This window comes from Natrix helvetica (genome assembly GCF_964273705.1).
Source record: "Natrix helvetica genome assembly, chromosome: 1".
Taxonomy (NCBI): Eukaryota; Metazoa; Chordata; class Lepidosauria; order Squamata; family Natricidae; genus Natrix; species Natrix helvetica.
The window spans coordinates 209,255,511-209,276,606 of NC_138548.1; the positions used below are offsets into that span (position 1 = coordinate 209,255,511).

At 40.6% G+C, this 21,096-nt stretch overlaps 1 protein-coding gene across 3 annotated transcripts in view; it reads left to right on the forward strand.

The window, feature by feature from the left end:
- Positions 1 to 21,096, forward strand: part of LRP1 (LDL receptor related protein 1) — a 382,005-nt gene that overhangs the window by 225,500 nt on the left and 135,409 nt on the right. For all 3 annotated transcript variants that reach the window (XM_081934411.1, XM_081934412.1, XM_081934413.1), the window contains 6 exons: positions 546 to 735; positions 6,280 to 6,423; positions 12,841 to 13,077; positions 13,526 to 13,706; positions 16,235 to 16,457; positions 18,931 to 19,120. In XM_081934411.1, the coding sequence (XP_081790537.1) occupies positions 546 to 735; positions 6,280 to 6,423; positions 12,841 to 13,077; positions 13,526 to 13,706; positions 16,235 to 16,457; positions 18,931 to 19,120 (1,165 nt within the window). The remainder of the gene's footprint in view (positions 1 to 545; positions 736 to 6,279; positions 6,424 to 12,840; positions 13,078 to 13,525; positions 13,707 to 16,234; positions 16,458 to 18,930; positions 19,121 to 21,096) is intronic.

Sequence of the window (21,096 nt, forward strand, 5' to 3'; positions counted from 1 at the left end):
GATTGTTAGTCTTGATATTGGTCTACAGGCACTAAGGAGTTGATGAGTTATTTGTATAGTGAGAGCAATCAATCAGTGGAACAACTTGCCTCCAGGATTTGTAGGTGATCCAACACTGGAGATTTTAAAGAAGAGATTGGACAACCATTTGTCTGAAATGGTATAGTGTTTCCTGCTTGAGCGGGGGTTAGACTGGAAGACCTCCAAGGTCCCTTCCAACTCTGTTATTCTATTATTCAAAAGGTATCTCTTCTCATGCATTGTTAGGAAAACATAATTAAAGATTAGTTCAGAGAATTTCAAGTTCTTGTTTAGCAATGAAGTTCAGTTTTTAGCCATACCTGTCTTAGAGGATTGTGGAATGATGGGAATTTGTGACATAAATATTATAAATAATATAGAGAATCAGTAGAATTTGAAAAGTCTACCTGGTCCTTTTTTTGTTTGGAATCTGAATTGTAATGTTTTGAAATAAAGGAAAACAGATCTTCAGTTTTACCCATTAGCCTCATCAGTTTTTTCAAAACCACATTTGTTGTTTGTAGATAGAGCATCTCTACGGCTTGACTGTCTTTGAGAATTACCTGTACGCCACCAATTCCGACAACGCCAATACTCAGCAGAAAACTAGCGTCATCCGGGTCAATCGTTTCAACAGTAGTGACTTCCAAGTGGTTACACGGGTGGATAAAGGTGGAGCTCTACATGTCTATCACCAACGACGGCAACCCAAAGGTAGATAAGGGAAATCTATAATGTCTGGGGATAAGGGGGAAACTCTGATGGGGGTGTGTTTGGTTAGCTGCTTGCATAATGTTTCTGTTTGACTTTCAAAGTCCCTTTTATCACTGGCCTCTGTGAAAGGACATAAAACTGGGCTTTTTTTTTCCAGGCAAATGGTCAGGAAAATACAGCTATGCATGCATATATATTCCCACAGGCATATTTAGCAGAATGATATTCATAATTAAAGTAATCCACCAGAATATGAATATAGACTCCATTTAGACATCTTTGCATCCAATTCTAGCACTGCATCAGAAGGCTTTATCCATTATTTGTAATCCATTGATGGTTACTGATCTCACCTTTTTTATCCCAGCTGTTTTCAGTATAGCCTTATTTAGGGTAACCAGTTTTCAGGTCATACCTTGCTCCCTTAGTATCACTGAGATGGCCTCAGCTGTTTCTTTCGCATATTCTGTTTTCATTCATATCTGCCAGCCACTGTACTTTTAATGTCCCAAGGAGCTGGATAGACATTCCAGATATGCGTTAAGGTCACGCTGTGGTGGAAAGTGATTGACTGCCAATGTGTAGAAGAATGGCTGATGGGTCACCCCTAGATGTGGTTGATCTAGGGCTGTGATAGTTTAGAGAAGTCTTTTATCACTTTGCTTTTCTGATGCTCTGGACCTCCCTTCTGTTTTTGTGGAACCTTTATTATATGGTATGTTGATCTGAGTAAAATGTATGAGACTTTTTTCCATGACAGCTTTAGAACAGCTGTTCTGCAGTATGTACTTCTTTATAGGCAGATGGTTATAATTAAGGATCACTTTATGTCCATTCAGAATTTTCCTCTGTGGCAGTGGGATTGCCTAAAATTATGAACCAAAATATGTTTGGGAGGATTATCTATAATAATTTTAATTCAAGGAAGGATAATTGTAATGGTTAATGCCATCTTTAGATGTGTGGTGATTGGAGCCATTACTGTACATTCTTGTTCCTGTTTATTTATGTGGTTATTCGATTTCTATAGCTGCCCGTCTCTAGCAAGTAGCTATGTTATAGTGTGGTCATTTGACATCCATCTTCACGCCTTCTTTGGTTGTTCCAAGCTGTTAACAGAAGATATGCTGCTATGACCTTAAAAAGGAATTCAATGATATAATACCAAAGCTCCAAAGCTAAAGCGTCGGCTTTGGAAAAATAGCCTCAGGATAAAACTGCAACATTTTAATGATGCTAGCTAAGTGACAGATGGATTTTGTTAAACAGAATGTACTTGGTTGTGTTGAAGATTTTAAGAATGAGGTTAATGATTATGAAGACTCATGTTACAGTAAGCCTGCAGTCTTAAAACACCCTTATTGTTAGCCTCTCTCTGTCTAATTTGGGTATCGCCAATATCATTCTGACTCTTGTAGCTTCAGACGCAGTAATATAACTCAGATTGTCCAGACTGTTTACTCCATATTTGAGAACTTGCTTCATGATGGTGATAGCAATACCAATGGCACGTAGACTTATATACTGCTTCACAGTACTTTACAGCCCTCTCTAAGGGGTTTACAAAGTCAGCATACTGCCCTCAACAATCTGGATCCTCATTTCACCAACCTCGGAAGGATAGAAGGCTGAGTCCACCTTGAAACGGTCAGGATCGAACTGCTAGCAGTCAGCAGAATTAGCCTGCAATGCTGCATTCTAACCACTGTGCCATCATGGCACAGTGACACAGCTAGTTTAATTATTTCACTATGGATAAGAAAGAATCATGTGCAGATAGAAGATATTCTATTTGGAATACACAGTAACCACCTTTTGAGTCAATGGAAATTTGGTTGCTCTCTTTCTGACCTTGAAACTGGGATGTAACCACTCAGTGTTTGCATAATGTTTCTGCCTCCTCTGGGAAATTTGGGTTCCTGCCTCACCAGCTTTATTCCTTACATTTTCTAGGAATCTTGACTTGAGAAGAAAAATAGAACAACAATCAGAATAAACTTGCATTTAATCTCTGTTAATGTTTAAGATAGCAAGTCTCAATTTTTCTTGCTGTCTTTAAGGAAACTCTTAAGTAGTTAGTGTTGCAGCAACTATTCTTGGGGACTGCTGTTGCTTAACTGGGATTTGGAAAAGCTATTTTACATCATTCTTATATAAGTTCAATTGGAGCTGAGCTTTGTGAGAATTTCCTAGGCATATGCAAATTGTTCCATTCTGGGGAGAAAATTTTGCAGGAAATTCCAGGAAGAACATTGTGTTCATCCTGCAGAACCTGCCAGTCTGTCTGATCTTGGGTTGGTTTGGCAACTTTCTAGAACCAAATCTCTGGAACTGGAAAGTTCACTGTCAGACCATTTCAAGAATTATCTAACAATATTCTAACAACTCATCTTCTAAGTATTTAAGTTTGAGGAAGTATTCATTGCAGGTGAACCAAGATAACTTATTATCTACTTCAGCCTTGTAGGTGAATCAAAGCAACCTATTGCACATCAAAAGTATATGGAAGCTTCTGTTTTTGAGATGCTCTGAGATACGCAAACATGTTTTCTACATGATGTGAGACATAGAACTAAGGAGTTTATTCATATTTTTCCATGGCTTTTCCCTTTCAAATCATGATTAAGAAAGTGAGGAACAAACCAGGAATTTCTAGTCCCAATATCTCCACTGCCACAAGATCCCATATGGCTTTAGTTCAGTCATATTCCTTCATACTCAGTGGTACCCGTTTATACAGTATATTCATGTTTACCTACACAAACGCTTTGAATGTCAGAAAAGCAAATGCATTTTTTAAAACACTTACATGCCAAATTGTGCACCACACATGTTAAACTCTGTCAGTTATTACTTTGTTTGGTTAGGAGGAAAAAAAATGCACTACACTGTACCTAATATTTGTGGCAGAAACCCGATTTTTATCTTCAATACTTTGTTGTAAGTTCTAGAGATCCTTTTATCTGCCTGGAACAGTATATTGCACCACTTACAATCTTTATTCTTCAATAGATTGGTTTGTAATTTCTAGTCAGTGGATTCTTAGAGACTCAAATGCCTCTTTTAGAGTAAGTTTTTTTAAAATGAGAGTTCTCAGTACTTAGTGGTATAATAAGTGACTATTCCATGACACAAGTACTTTACTTCATGGATACTGTGTCAGCGCTTTGGTTATTGCTTGAAGTGTGGCTTCATCCCTCTTCATATTGGTCTAGACTACATCACTTCGTTCTTTAACTTTATTTCTGTAATCCCAGCTGCAAAGAAGGACATTAAACCACAAGGAACAAGGCAGGTGTTCCAATTTCTTTAAAACGCCTATGATATTGAAAATACGTTTTGTGAAATAAAGCTGAAAACCAGCTTCCTTCACGCCTTGTGAGAATTTCATCGTAACCCTGAAACATTGGTATGGCCCCACACTCTGTGGTACTTCTAGCACTACTTCTAAAAAAAGAGAAAGTTAGAGAAGGATCAACTATATTGTATAATATTGTATAATCTATACCAGACCTGTGCATTTTACAGCCCAGGGACCATAGCTGTCCCTTTGTCTCTGGCAGGTCTGTGATGATGGCAGCCAGTTTCTCATGTGGCTCCTCGAAAAAAAATAATTGGCCATCCTTCTCCTATTCTATACAATAGTCTATGATATTGCTATTCAGTAACCTACCGTATTTTTCGGACTATAAGATGCACCAGAGTATAAGACACACCAAGGTTTTGAAGGGGCAAATTAAAAAAAAAGATTTTTGCACTCTGCAAACCTGCCAAAAACAGCCCATTTTTCGTGAAAACGGCCCCCCCTTTCCCATCCCAAAGGGCATGAATAGCTCTTAGGAGGCTTGTTGAGTGCTCCGCCTCCCCCAAAAAACTAGCAAAAACCAGCTCATTTCTGCCCTCCCCAGTTCCCAGGAGCTCTCTGAAAGCCTCCTAAAAGCTATGGACAGCCACTTTGGTGAAGGGGCGAGGTTTTGGGAGGCAAAAAATGCTGTATTCAGTGTATAAGGCATATCCAGATTTTCAGCCTCTTTTTAGAGGGAAAACGGTGCATCTTATACTCAGAAAAATACGGTATATTATATTACCCTGTTTACCTGAAAATAAAACCTCCCCGGATAATAAGCCCAATTGGGCTTTTGAGCGCATGCACTAAAATAAGCCCTCCCCTGAAAATAAGCCCTCCCTGTAAAAAAATTACAACACAGCAGCAGCCATGAGGTGACCACGCTTGTCTTATTTTCAGAGAAACACAGTACAACTACCTATACGTTGTGCTTTACACTATTACTGGTATGCATCAACATTTCTTTCTTAAGCCTATTCTGTCCTAAGCCACCTCTTTGAAATTCTTCCTCTTTTTCGGTCAGTGGTCAATATGTTGAGGACTTTTTTTGCATTGTGTTTTGTCTTACTGGGCTTCTATACTTCACTCTTTTAGGCTATCTGCTGCCTCTGAAGGGAAAACACTTTTTTTTTATTTTGGCTGCTGTACTAGGTTTGCTTGTGACTGCAGAGTTCAAAAACAAGCATCTCCTCTGACACCTGTGTCGGAATTGCTGCTTTTATTGGCAACTCCGCTATGCTGACACTGGGGAAAAAGACTCAAATGGGAGGGAAAGAAGGCAGAGCAAATGCCTGTGATTTTCTCAAGCAGCCTGTTCTTACACACACACACACACACACACACACACACACACACACACACACACACACCCTTCCAAATTATTCATCCTAAAATCGTAAACAGTTTAAGCTTGCTGACTTTTTAATTGCACGTATATTTGCCGACTGTTTTGTTCACAGTTTCTAAACACTGAGCTTGTGGTTTATGCAAACTTGTACAAATATTTCCAATGTATCAAAAACAAATAAGTCCCAAGAAATATCCCACTTGCTCAGGCCAATATTTGCCCCGTCTTTAGACTCCCCCCCCCCCCCCCCAAGAACATGATTTCTCTTTGCTCTGAAATTCCAGATAGATGTATGCTGGGTAGATATTTCTGTAACTTGTAAGCCTCTTAGTTAACAAGAAGGAGATGCTGTGATTATTACTCACCTTGAAATCAGTTATTTGTGAAGAATGTGCATTATTTGAATTGAGTGCCAGTTTGGTCTGGTGGTTAAAGCATCAGGCTAGAAACCAGGAGACTTATGAACATGTTTTTATGCCTTTGGCATAAAGCCCAGTGGATGACTTTGGGTCAATCACTCTCAGCCCTAGGAAGCAAGCAAGGCAAACCACTTCCGAAAAACCTTGCCAAGCAGACAGTTGCTAGCAGTGAACACTGACCTGAAGACGCTAAATAAATAAAACAATAGACATATAAATTAAAATGCACACAGCTGTTGACTTTGTTCCAGTGCATCTCCAACAATTCAGCTCTAGGCATTAGTTTTTTTACTGTTGCATAATGATGGGATAACCATGAAGGATGTCTCTACATGTCCCTGTTGCTCATTGTCAATCTTAAGTATCACAACAGAATAAAACTGTAATAAATACCTGTTGACATGAACTGACAGAGAGTTCTTTGTTATTAGTGAGGAGCCATGCCTGTGAAGTGGACCAGTTTGGAAAACCAGGTGGCTGTTCTGACATCTGTCTCCTTGGAAACAGTCACAAGACGCGGACCTGCCGGTGCCGTTCAGGATTCAGCCTTGGCAGCGATGGGAAGTCCTGCAAAAGTGAGTTGCGTGTTGTGAGTGAGAGTGTGCTGTGGTTGGGAGACAGCTGAGCTGAAGAGGAACCTGTTTTCATTTCTCAGTTTGAATGGGAAATTTTCCTTGGCATCTTGCTTTAAATTGTCATCAGAACAGAAAAGGAAGGAAGGAAGGAACAAAAATAAAATGGATTTTAATTTTTTTGGGAAAGAGTGTAAATTGATACCAGCTGAAAGATTTCTTAAAATATTATCTGAAGTACTGAAGGGTGTTTTGCAAACATATTTGTTATCATCAGCAGACAGAGATGAGAGCTATGTTACTTGATCGGTCATCTTCTCCCAGGTTCACACCTTTATTTTTCAGTGTGGAAAGGGGACAGAGGAAATCAGTGAGAAGTGGCAAGAAGGGAGGGATTCTTTCAACAAAGGGTTGGGGAGCGGAGAAGAGTAGAGATTGAAACAAAAAGAAAACACAATACTGACATTTCATGCACTTCAGAGGAGACTTAATTTGAGGGCTCTTTATTGATTTGTAGAAGGAGAGTCACAGCCACATACTATGAATGAGACCCTGTACAGGAGTATTTTCATGAAGGCCTATTCATTAAAAACTTGAATTCAGATATTCATGGAGTGGTAATAACACCACAGCAGCCATGTTCTCTGTAGGGGAAGAGATTCCCCACCTCACCCCTGCTCCCTATTAATCCAATAGAAATTGCGAAACAATTTGGGGAAGATTGACTGTAGGGAAATTTATATTCCTCCCGCCCCCCGCTCCTTCCCCCAAGCCATGACCAAAACAGCAAAGCAAAGGTGAAGAATATTGAGCTATTAGTTTTCTACTCACTTAGATTGGGGTATTTTCATACAAGGGACTCGTAATTGTTAATTTTTTGGCTGTGACAATCTACCCACACAGTTGCCCCAATCTCTGTTTTAAATGGTGAGTTTTTGTTCAAAGAAATAATTGGGCAAAGCTGTATTTCTTATTAATGTTGATGTAGACATTTCCAGAATCATTGGAAATATAACCATGTTAGAGACGACTTCCGGTTCCTGACGGCGATGGACGTGTTGTCCACTGCTCGTCTCCCCGGCTGGCTCCGTAAGGAGCACAGGGGGCCCTGGAGGGGTAAGGCTTGCTGAGGCCCCCCCGGAATCTGTGGCAGCCGGAGGGGGTGCTTTTCAGCTTCGCCTAGGAGCTGGGGAGCGGAGGGGGGGGCGAGGGACAGCATTGAGCTGTCCGCCCTTTTACCGAATGGTTTTCGGAGGAAAGAGTGTACCTGGAGAAGCGCGGCTGGATCCTGGTGGTGGGGGATCCATCCTGAACTCTTTGATTGCTTGAAAGAAAAGCAGCAGACCTCTGTAAATTTTGTGTGGAGCTTAGAGGGGGGTGTTTCTCTTTCCTACCCCCCCCCCTCGGATTAAGCGGCATTTGAACAATCTCTCTTGAAGAGAGAGAACAAAGGATGACTCGTCACTTGAGCTAGTTAACTGAGAAAGATCGTGAACAATTGCTAGAAATGACTGCTGAGCCGTTTTTCCCTTAAAAGTTTTGATAGAGATTTCTGCTTTCTTTCTCCCTGTGGAAGGAGGAGCCGAAATGGCGCCCACACTTCTTTGTTCTACTTATAAATGATGTCTGCCCTTTGAAACTACCTTCAAAAAAAAAAGCAAGAACAAAAAACAAAAATCCCTTTTGGAGCTGCCTTATTACTCTCTCTGAGGTAAACCGAGCCTCCTCCCTGCTACGTGGCTCTTCTGAATTTTGAATATTCGACCCCCTCCTTTTGGTTTGCCTCTGCCTTGGAACTGTGAACTGTCGCTATCAGCTTTGTTTTTGGGATCAGCACAGCTGCGAAATCCTCAGACGCCATCTTTCTGGGAAAAGACTCACATCTCTGAATTTTAAACAAATGGGGCCTAAGAAACCACCGACGGGCAAGTCATTTTTGGCCCCCTCATCTGCCTCTTCCAGTCCCAGTATGCAACAAACAAAAATTACCTCACTGTTACAGCAAGAGGCGGCTGGAGAGTGACCAAAAGAACTATCTGTTTCTCAAATGTTTCAAGAACTTATGAGGGGTCAAAATGAATTGAAAAAAGAAATGACAGAGCTTAAAGAGGAACTCAGAGATGTTAAACATCATATTGCAGAAAATAAATAGAAAATTGTGGCGTTGGAGGAGGGAGCGGCTGGTCTGGGGGAAGAAATTAAAATAATCCGGAAGGGAAATGCAGATTTGGAAAACTTTTTGGCAAAAATAGAATTTGAAAGAATGTCCTTTTTTCTTAGATTCCAGAACCTACCAGATAGAAAATGAAGACCTTAAGGATATTATGAGTACAATTTTAGCAGATTATGTTAAGAGAGATAAAAAACAACTATGGTGGGATATGGACCTAGTCTATAGGATAAATTAAGCATATACTAGAAGCCATAATGTTCCAAGGGAGGTACATGTTAAATTTCTCAGGAGGACCACAAGGGATAAGGTGCTTGGGACCCAAAGGGAGAGACCATTGAAATATAAAGATGAAGAAATTACCATCCTTAAGCAGATTCCAAAAAAGATAATAGAGAGGAGGAGGAAGTATTCCTCTTTATCAAAGAAACTATACAATAAAGCAGTGATGGCGAACCTTTTTTGGCTCGCGTGCCACAAGAGGGGGGAGCGCAGGGGGGTCGAGTGCGGGTGTGCCGCACCCATAATGCAACGCGTGACACCCCCCCCAGTGCGCATGCGCGCAAAACGCGCAACCCCCCCCCATTTTTACATGTTTTTTTGCCCTCCCCATGCTCCAGGGGCTTTATAGGAGCCTGGGGAGGGCGAAAAGAGCCTCCCCCGACGCCCCGGAGGCCCTCCGGAGGCTTCAGGGACTGTCCAGAGGCTTCCCTGAAGCCTTCGGAGTGCTTAAAACCACCCTCTGAGCAAACCGGAAGTTGCTCGGAGGGTCGTTTTAAGCGCTCCGAAGGCATCAGGGAAGCCTCGGACGGTCCCTGAAGCCTTTGGAGCACTTAAAACCACCCTCCGAGCAAACTGGAAGTGACTTCCGGGTTGCTCAGAGGGTCGTTTTAAGCTCTCCGAAGGCATCAGGGAAGCCTCGGACGGTCCCTGAAGCCTTCGGAGCGCTTAAAACCACCCTCCGAGCAAACCGGAGGTGACTTCCGGGTTGCTCGGAGGGTGGTTTTAAGCACTCCGAAGGCTTCAGGGAAGCCTCTGGACAGTCCCTGAAGCCTCCGAAGCGCTTAAAACGACACTCCGAAGGCATCAGGGAAGCCTTGGACGGTCTCTGAAGCCTTCGGAACGCTTAAAACGACCCTCCGAGCAACCCGGAAGTCACTTCCGGTTTGCTCGGAGGGTGGTTTTAAGCGTTCCGAAGGCTTCAGAGACGGTCCCTGAAGCCTCCGGGGGGGCAGGGGAGGCTCTTTTCGCCCTCCCCAGGCTCCTATAAAGCCTCTGGAGCCTGGGGAAGGCGAAAAATAGCTTTTAAAAAGGTGAACTCAGCTGGCCAGCGCGCGCATGCGAGCTGGCCAGCTGACAGGGCAGCGCCTCGCGTGCCCTGACAAATGGCTCCGCGTGCCACTTGTGGCACGCGTGCCATAGGTTCGCCATCACGGCAATAAAGGAATTTGGTTTAGGTGGTTATTGCCAGAGGTAATGTTGATCTTCTGGGAGGGAAACAGGATTAGAATTAATACAGTGCAAGAGGCGGAAGCCTTTATAAAAAAATATTTTCCCCTCCCAGAGGACGAACAAAGCAAAGGTAGTGGAAGGGACAGTAAGGTGCAAGACAAGAAGGGGGGGGGCTGAGGCTTCCTCTGGGGCAATATTGAAAAGGCTCAGATCACAAAAATAAAAGTATTTGAAATAATAGCAATTGGGACACCCCAGAACAGTGGTAGTCAACCTTTTTCTACCTACCGCCCACTAATGGATATTTCTTGATGGAAAAATTTCCTTACCGCCCACCAGTTTTTGCGCAAGTGCGGAATATTTTTTAGAAAGGAGGGTGTTTAAAAAAAAAAAGAAATGTACATACATTTATCTTTTTATTTCTACTTTATGCATGATTATAATGTTTTTAACTTTATAAAGTTTATAATGTCTTGTGGCACAGTAAACACATTGGAAGCTGTTTATTTGTAACAGATTCAATGAAACCCATCTTCAGCTACTCTGGTAAATAACCACGAGCATATTTCTTTTTTTCAGACATGGGTTCTAAATTTGTTTCACAATTTAACAACTACTTTTACTCTCACGTTTTGATCCTCACACCACACAGTGCTTTTCCTTTTTATCTCCTTTTTTTATCTTCCTTAGAGCTATGTACAAAAGTAAGGCTGAGCTAGTTAGCCCACTTATTATTATTAGCCAACAACAATTCTCTCCTGCCTTTTCTTTCTCCTATTTTGCAACTGCTCTGCTCGGCTTCTGCCTGTCTCTGCTAACAGTTTCTATTCCTCCCCTTCCTCTTCCCAGTGTTTGCAACTGCTCTGCTCCTTCTGCCTGTCTCTGCTAACAGTTTCTACTCCTCCCCTTCCCACTCTCACAAAAGGAGGTTTTAACCTCCGAAATCCCCACCGCCCACCTGGAATCCCAAAACGCCCACTAGTGGGCAGTAGGGACCAGGTTGACGACCCATGCTCTAGAAAGTGACAAAGGAAAACGAATGAACACATGGTTGACAATATAGAATAAGACCTGGCTTTCTGCTTGTCTTTTATATTTTGTTTTTAAGATTGTAAAAATTGTGAGTTTTGGATGGATTACTATCACTAGTGTGGGAGCTGCCAAAATGTTTTGTATATCCCCTTACCTTTTCCCCCATATATGTATGAAAACCAATAAAATTCTTATTAAAATAAAGGAAATATAACCATGTTAGTAGCTCTTTCAATCCCACCTGACTTTCTTTTTTTGCTCATAACAATTCTCAAAATGTAACTAGAACATTCCAAATATTGCAATCAGAGTATTTAATTCCAACTGAGTCTATGACTTCACACATCATGCCAAATTACTCTCTATGTCTCGAATTTAAATGATAATAATATTCTTGCTGTTACAATTATTTTAATGTGAATGACAATAGAATCCCAGGAAACAATAGCCAGGATCCCTGGTGATGAGGTGAATTGCAGTCTATCAACTTGACAATAAAATGTGTCACAAGCTGAAACAAGAAAGATGAATTACGGGTGGGGTGGGGGCATTTCTCCCCTAGATAACTGTTTTGGGACTTGGAAACACTACCTTTTAAATTTATTGTCTGTGTTTTCTAGAACCTATTATTTGAATTCTTTGTTTTGAAATGAATATAAATTTGCCAATACAGTACAAGTCGTCCTTGAGTTTTGACCACAGTTGAGCCCAAAATGTCTGTTGCTAAGCGAGACAACTCTTCAGTGAGTTTTGACCCATTTTACGACCTTTTTTGCCACAGTTGTTAAACGAATCACTGCATTTGTTAAGTTAGTAACATGGTTGTAAATTGAATCTGGCTTCCCCATTGCTTGTCAGAAGTTCGCAAAAGATATCACATGGACCCGGGACACTGCCACCATCATAAACACGAGCCAGTTGCCAGGTGACCAAATTTTGATCACATGACTATGGGGAGGCTGCAAAACAGTTGTGTGAAAAATGGTCATCTCACTTTTTTTAGTGTTGTCGTAACTTTGAATGGTCACTAAATGAAAGTTGCAAGTTGAGGGCTACCTCTATTCCTCCTGAAAGGGGAAGGGAAACTATATCTGCTGCAATCTCTTTTCATTTTAGTTACTTGTCATATTGCTTTCTGTTGCCTCCAGATTCAGAGACACTGTACTACTGAATATCAGTGGCTGAGAGAAAAAGGAGGAGGAGGCCTCCATTCCCTCAGGTCCAGGTTGTGCACCCGATTTTTGTTGGAAATAGGAGTTTGAAGTCGAGTGTCTCAGAAAGGCTTCCTGCATGGGTTGGCCCCTTGTCATTGTTATTCTTTTTATGGATTATCTTCTTGTGGTTCTTTTTGCCTTATACTTCATTGCGACATCTTGCTTTTTTGAGGGGGGGGGGGAGTTTGGGTAGAAATCTAAAGTAACTTTCTCCTCCTTTCTCTTCCTCCTTTCTCCTTCTGCTTTCTCCTCCTCCTTCCCTTCTCCTCTTCCTTTCTCCTTCTCCTTCCCCTTTCTCCTTCCCCTCCTTCTCCCTTCTCCTTTCTCCTTTTCCTTTCTCCTTTCTTCTCCTCCTTCTCCTTCTCCCTTCTCCTTCTCCTTTCTCCTCCTTCTTTCTTTTTCCTTCTCCCTTCTCCTTTCTCCTCCTTCTCCTTTCTCCTTCTCCCTTCTCCTCTTTCTCCTTTCTCCTTCTCCTTTCTCCTTCTCCTTTCTCCTTCTCCTCCTTCTCCTTTCTCCCTTCTCCTCCTGCTCCTCCCTCTCTTTACCTTCCAGAGCCAGAGCATGAGCTTTTCCTTGTCTATGGCAAAGGTCGGCCAGGCATCATTCGTGGAATGGACATGGGAGCCAAAGTGCCTGATGAACACATGATCCCCATTGAAAACTTGATGAACCCCAGAGCTCTCGATTTCCATGCAGAGACCGGCTTCATTTACTTCGCTGACACTACCAGCTACCTGATTGGACGGCAGAAAATTGATGGAACAGATAGGGAAACAATTCTGAAGGACGGTATGTGTTTTTGCTCATGGAATGTCTACATTAGCATGTTAAAATTTAGAAGTAGCACATGGGACATAGAATGGAGGGAATAGGGTTTGATATATAAATTTGGATTTGGGAGACATAACTTTTATTCTGAATATGAGCCGGTCACTATGTACTAGAAAGAATTGCATTGTGTAGCTTCAATTATTTTTTTCTAAATGCTTCTTAGACTCCTTGTGATATCTGTAGGTACAAAGCTGAAGACTTTCTCCCACTGAATCTCTGACTCTTTTAAAACAGATAATAAGGTGGTGTGAGTATGTCTGTCATGCCTGGTCAATTTTAGTAGCGATCGTACAACAAAACAAATAACTCTGCTTGTATTATCATATTGCGTTGAACCTTCAGTGCCACATCCTCATCTACGTGGCTTGATCATGTTCAGCACATTTCTTATTTTATCTTCTTCCAGGCATTCATAACGTAGAAGGCATTGCTGTGGACTGGATGGGGAACAATCTCTACTGGACTGATGATGGACCCAAGAAAACCATCAGTGTTGCCCGGCTGGAAAAAGCTGCTCAGACCAGGAAGACACTCATTGAAGAAAGGATGATTCATCCACGAGCCATTGTGGTGGATCCCTTGAATGGGTGGGTCTCTGCTGGCTGTGGATCCTAAGGGGATCAGGAAATCTGCTTAGGGAAATGAAGCAGAATGTGTCTACAGGAATAGGGAAATCTAGAGATGTCAAGCAAACCTCCAGCAAGCAAGGCATCTATTATGCAGATTTCCGTTGCTCTTACTTTTCAGCCTTCTAATATTCATGTATGACATTTTTATCCCCATTCTTCCTCTAATGGAATTCTGTCTCCAGAGGTTTTTATGTTGCTGTAATCTTTATAATTTACACTTTTATGTGTGCCTTAACATAAGCTTGGAAAAGGTCTAAATCATTCAATTATATGACTGTACAGGCAGTACATAACAGTGACAAGAAAAATGAGGTAGAAGACAGGAGGGTAATTTAGGACCACATTACTACATTATGCTGGGAAGCCCATGTTTGATCTCCCATAACTTTATTTTCTTTATAATTAAATGCATCTGTGGAAGATTGCTAAATGGGCATGCATGCTTTTCTGATCTAAATCTCCCCTTGTCAGGAAAAAAATCCATCTCTCTCATAGCAAGCAGGCAAGGTTGGAGCTGTTCAGATCTAAAATCTTATGGGAAATAACCTCTGTCATTATAGTTCTTTCAGGAAATTCTTAAAAAAAAATCTTATTAAAGTTTACAAATACAGAGATGAAAAACTAATACAAAAAAATAAAAGAAAAAGAGAAGTTGAAAGAGAAAAAAACAAATTAAGAAATTATCTATCTATCTATCTATCTATCTATCTATCTACTAATCTAGCTATCATCTATCTATCTATCTAATCATCTATCAAGATAGATAGATAGATAGATAGATAGATGATAGATAGATAGATAGATAGATAGATAGATAGAAATGACTACTTCCTTCTTCCAAGACCAGTATAAAGGATTTATTAACTTAACATCTTCACTAATATTTCAATTGAAAAACATCTTCCCGTATTTCATCTCTTAGTTATCAAACTATAAATAGCAATAGCAGACTTATATACCGCTTCACAGTGCTTTACAGCCCTCTCTAAGCTGTTTGCAGAGTCAGCATATTGCCCCAAATGCCTATTAAAAACTAGCAGAAGTACTCTCTCTGTTATATGTGGGCGTATGTTTATGTAGGTTTATGTATGTGTGTATTTAACCTTAGTTAAATCCATTTTGTATTTCAAGTGATCATTATCTTTTAAGACATGAAGCAAAAACAACAACAAAAATCTCTCTCTCCATTTATCAAGAGACTTGGTCAAAAATAAATTTCATTAATTGCTACCAGAAACTACCACATGTATATTTAACCCTAGTCAAATAAGTTTCACTTTGTATTTCTTCCATTGATTTTTTTTGAAGCTCGATCTTTGTAATCATGTCAAATAATTTTCCACCAGATGATTTCTTCTCATTTTCTCTTTGTCTCCTTTCAGAAACAACTTTAGTAGCTTAAAACATCCTCTTTGTTAATCCAAGATAAGAAGATTTTCCAAATAATTCTTCTGATTTATTATTTCTTTAGTTATTAAGACATTAGCCAGTTCCAAATGTAAATCCATTGTGACATCCTTTTCCATATCACTCTTGTAATTTGGCTTTCTAAAATCCATTTGGAAATCCACATTAAAATCAGTTTTTCTCTTAACCAGTAAAAAACTCCAAAACTATTCTTCTATATTCTCTTCTAAATCCTTCTTTATAGTATCAGACAATCTTGTTTCTGAGTATATAGTTCTCAAACAGCCTTAATTCTTTCTATAATCAAATAGTGTTGCTCCATTGTATTATTGAGCCCCTTCTCCTTTAATTACAATCCTTAGTTCTCTCTGTTAGTCTTCAAAGTCCCTTCTTACTGTATGTTTATTTTCCAATCAGTAAAACTTTACTGTGAGAGGATTTCTTATAGTTAATTTCAAAACTTTCATATATTTAATAAAATTTGAAAAACTCTACAGGAAAGCTTCTTTCAAGTCTATCTAGCCCTAAACCCTAACCTTTAACTTTCCAAAATCAAAATTCTGCTCTCCTTCTGCTCTTTCAAAAACCTTTTCTTCTCATCCTTAAGCTTCTTTCATCCAGGATAGAAAGTCTGCCATTGCTTCCCTGGAAGTCAGTTCTTCCAAGAAATTCTTAAATCTGCTGCTAGCAACCTTCTTCTTCGCTGGATGGATGAAGGAAATAAATGGAGGAGCTATCTTTGTTTTGATACTACCCAATAAGGAAAATTTACTTGAGGAAGTAGAAGCAAAGACATTGTGGAGAACAAACTATTTAAAGATGGTGGTGGTGGTGGTGGTGATGATGATGATGATGATATTATGGCAGGAGTCGGCAACCTTAAACATCCAAAGAGCCACAAATGTCCTAACTGAAACCCCCCCCCTCCCGGTCTCTCGGTCAAGCATTTGGAGAGGGTCACTTAAATCCATGCAGAGTACTGTTTTTAAGAAAATGACCACCGAATAACTATCCATGGGTGAATAATGATGTTTTTAAAAACTGCAGACACGTTGACTTCCCTGTCTTTTCTCACTTAGATGGATGTACTGGACGGATTGGGAAGAAGACCCAAAGGACAGTAAAAGAGGAAAGATAGAAAAGGCTTGGATGGATGGCACCAACCGCAGTGTCTTCATCACCTCCAAGACCGTGCTGTGGCCCAACGGGCTGAGCCTGGACATTCCCTCTAAGATGCTGTACTGGGTTGATGCCTACTATGACCGGATTGAGACAGTCCTGCTGGATGGCACAGAACGCAAGGTCAGTGCCAGTTTTGTTTCTATTTCTCTTCACACAAGTTGTTCTTACTACCATTCTCAATTCTCAATAGTTTTTGTATGAGCTTTGGACTTGTTTCTCTCTGGGCTTGAACCCAAATGGAACGATTCTTACAGTTACCAAAACATTTTTTTTTTCCAGTGCCCTATCGGTATCTTTTCAAATGACTATCCCTTTGCATGCAGTTGAATTGTTGGAGCCACTAACTTTAGGACAGGGGTATCAACTCAAGGCCCGGGGGTGCTTAGATGGAAACAGCAAAGGACCAGCTCACGGTGCCTCTGCCAGTGGAAATGGAGCTCGGGGAGGCCATATACGGCCCTCCTGAGCTCCGTTTTCACTGGCAGTGTGTTGCAGGAGGCCATTGCAGTCAGAAACAGAGCTCAGAACCCGTTTTTGCCGGCAGAGCGCTCAGGCCACCACAGGTACCCCCAACACGAGTGACATTAAGCTGGTCATGCCCACTGGGCCACACCACAATGATCCTCCTGAGGTCAAACACAACCCTGATGCAGCCCTCAATGCAATCGAGTTTGACACCTCTGCTTTAGGGTGAGAGTGCAGCTTCCAAAGCCAGTAAAAATGGTTATAGATCAGAAGTGCTTAGGGCAAGGAGGAGGAGCATTGAATACACTTTGAAATGGTTTGAACTATGTACAATTGTTAGGATCTTTAGGATGGTGACAATTGCCTGACGCCTATGAAGCGGTTGCTGCTTCATTGGCAAATCTGCTGTGCTGACGCTGGGGGAAAAAAGTTCTCAAATGGGAGAGAAATAAGACAGCACAGGTGCCTGTGATTTTCTCAAGCAGTCTGCTCTTCCGCACCCCCATACCCTTCAAATTATTCATCCGAAAATTGTAAACAGTTTAAGCATGCTGACTTTTTAATTGCATTTTTATTTGCCGGCTGTTTTGTTCACAGTTGTTAAACATTGGGCTTATGGTTTATGCAAACTTGTACAAATATTTCCAATATATCAAAAACAATTAAGTCCCAAGTAACATCCCACTTGCTCAGGCCAATATTTGCCCTACCTTTAGACTTTTTTTCTTTTTTATAAATACAGTTAAAATAATTTCTCTTTGCTCTGGCATATCAGGTAGATGTAGGCTTGGCAGGTATTTCAGCAACTTGTAAGCCTTTTATCCAACAAGAATGAGATGCTGTGGTTTTAGGTCACTTTGAAGTCCGGTTGGGTCATTGATGTTTGTGAACAATGTTCATAGTTTGAATCGAGAGCTAGTTTGGAGTAGTGGTTAAAGCATCAGGCTAGAAACTAGGAGACTGTGAGTTCTAGTCTTGCTATAGGCACAAAGCTACTTGGGTGACTTGGGCCAGTTACTTTCAGGCCCTAGGAAAGAGGCCAAGCCTAAGCCCAAAATCTTACTGAGAAAAGTGCAAGAATGTGTTCATGCAGTCAAATGTCGACATTGACTCAGGGACAAAATAAAAATGTGGACAAATTCTGAAATATGATAAATGTGGCATTAGCATCACCACTATAATTCCAGAAGGATTACTGCCACAAGAACACCTAGCCATTTAGGGTAGCGGTATGACTATTTGAGGGGCAGTTTTTCTTCACCGCAATATTTATTTTTATTTATTGAAATCTCGCCTTTATTCTTCTTCTAAACAACTCAAGGTGGTGAACATATCTAACACACCTTCCTCCTCCTATTTTCCCCACAACAACAATCCCGGGGGGTGGATTGGATTGAAAGTGACTGGCCCAAGGTCACCCTACTGCCTATGAAGCCTAAAGAGACTCCAGCTTTTTAGCCTGTTGCCTTAACCACTAGACCAAACTAGCTCTCCCCCCCTCTCTTCTTTTCTTCTATATTCTATATTTATAATCTCCCTCTCACTTTTCCCAACCGTCTCCCATTGCTTTGACCCTATAGCTGTGCTGTCAGAAGAGATGCGTTTTTAAAATGTTGATTGCTTGTCTTAAATGTTCTACAATGAGTGTGTCTGCATTTGAGGAGCGGCAGAGGTAGAAGGCCTGGCTCACATCCTATTTGATTGTTGCTTGTATAAGGGGCTGAGAGGTACCTTGGTCTATATATCAAACAAATGACCCATTGGGATCCCCATATCAAAACAACTTACTTTAGGTGTGGCTGAAACCTGAAAATAACATTTAACACAGCACAGTACTAAAAAAAAAAAAAAGGTTCGCTTGAGATCTAGATATGTGGAACTGATTGGGGTAGATTGTAAGGGTGACACCGAAATATAATTTTATGTCATTTTGTTCTATTTTACATATTTATGTATTAAATTATGTTGCATCTTATCCTATAACTATTGTATTTTAACCTATTCTTATTTTAAATTGTTCGTATAGGATTTTATTGGTGATATGTGTTTGAACCTTGTGCTTTGATATGGCCTACAGGGTAATCAATAAAGCTGATTATTACTTGTGTATATCTTTCTCCTGCTGCAGGTTGTTTATGATGGAAGTGAGTTGAGTCATGCCTTTGGATTGTGCCACTATGACCATTTCCTCTTCTGGACAGAGTACCGAAGTGGTAGCATCTTTCGTTTGGATCAGAACACTAAGACTGTTACTCTGTTGCGCAATGAACGACCACCACTTTTTGAGATTCGCATGTACGATGCTCAGCAACAGCAAGGTATTAAACCATGATGAGCCCTTGTTAAAATATACTTTGCAGAAATTTACAAAGTCAAATAAGTGATCCCGAACGAAAAAATAACCCACCTTAGAACTGAACTGTAACATACTTTCTCCAAGGATCCGTACAAGGTTCAGAACAGAACTATGGTGAACATCGTGATGCCTAGCACGATATTTGCTGCAGTACAAAGCCTTATTTTTAGTGGCCACTTGGATGAATGTGCATGTGAGAACAAGAGCATTAGAAGAAAGCCTTGAATTTTTGTAGGAAAAATGCTACGCAGATCCATAAATTAAGATGTCTTTAATGGTTTCCTTCACATACAGAGAAGTGGGGTCTTGTGAGTATTAAAACCCAGATCAGGTGGATGGATCAGAGCTATTTACTTTGCAGGTCAGATCTTCTAAATCGGTGTTTCCCAATCTTGGCAACTTGAAGATGTCTGGACTTCAACTCCCAGAATTCCCCAGCCAGCGCTGGCTGGGGAATTCTGGGAGTTGAAGTCCGGACACCTTCAAGTTGCCAAGGTTGGGAAACACTGCTCTAAATGAACAAATTTCAGTAACCATTATGGATTTAGATTACACTGGCACTTGCTAAAACAGAACATACTTTCTACTTAAATCAGGTAAGAACAAATGCTGTACCTTCTCCTTAAATTGTGAATGCATCATATGACAGGCTAAAAGTAGTATAAACTTTATGAAAATGCTGAAGGAGACTATTCCTTGCTTTCTATATTTTAAATATGTTTGTGACCACCCATAAAGTTGCCACTCCGTTTTCTCAAAGACCAGGAAGGAAACAGCATTTTCAGTTGAATGTACTTTCCCCGACTTTTTCTTTTCTTTGCTGTTCGTTCTTTTACTCTGATGCTTTTCAATTTTTCTATTAACTGTGTGAAAATCTGGATGAGATGCTGCCTTGAGAACATTGCATAGATCTCTTAGGCAGTCTCATGGGTTTTCCCATAGTACCAAAACCTTTTCTTGGTTCATGAAAATGATGCATGCAATTGGTCTCTTTCTTGCAGTTAGATTTGATTTATACACATTCCCCAGCAGTTTAAGGTGAGGAGAAAAGCAAAAATGTATTGAAACTTTAAAAAAAAACAATCTGTGGTTGAGAAAAGTCAGCACACTGATTGTGAGAGCATGCTCTTCACACAAAGTATGAAGACGCCAAACGAAGGTTCCAGAAATAACCAGTTGAGGGGAAAAAAAGATTAAAAGAGTCAGATGTTTCTTCTTCTGCTAATTTTTTTTTAAACTATCCACTCTATACATGTAATACAGTTACACCTTGCCTTACAACCATTTGTTTAGTGATGGTTCAGAATTACAACAGCACTAAAAAGTGTTACTTATGACCATTTTTTCACACTGAACTACCATTTTATAGCATTTCTCATGGTCACGTGATAAAAATTCAGATTCCTGCAACTGGTTCATATTTATGACGGTTGCAGTCTTCCCCCAGAACCATGTGATCCCTTTTTGTGACCTTCGGACCAGCAAAGTCAATGGGGAAGCCAGATTCACTTAACAACCATGTTACTAATTTAACAAGTGCAGTGTTTCACTTAACTGTAGCACAAATGGTTGTAAAATGGGGCAACATTCAGTTAACACCTGTCTTGCTTAGTGGCATAAATTTTGGCCTCAATTGTGGTCGTAAGTCGAGGACTACCGGTATTGGTTGAACTAAATGCACTTCTTATTTTCTTGTGGCTATGAGGAGGAATGCAAAGAAGGACAGGTCCAGGCATGTCGAGATTAACATCGGAGACTTAGTGGTGACTTGAGCATTGTGAATTCTGACCTGTGAAACTTTAGGTGGAAAATAGAATGTATTGCTTTTTAAGCTCCTGCAAGACTCTTTGAGCTGGCCAGGCTATTTGCTGCAAAAGCCTAAAATGTTTACCTCTTTGGAAATTATTAATCCTGTTTTGCTTTTCCAGTGCATTTCAT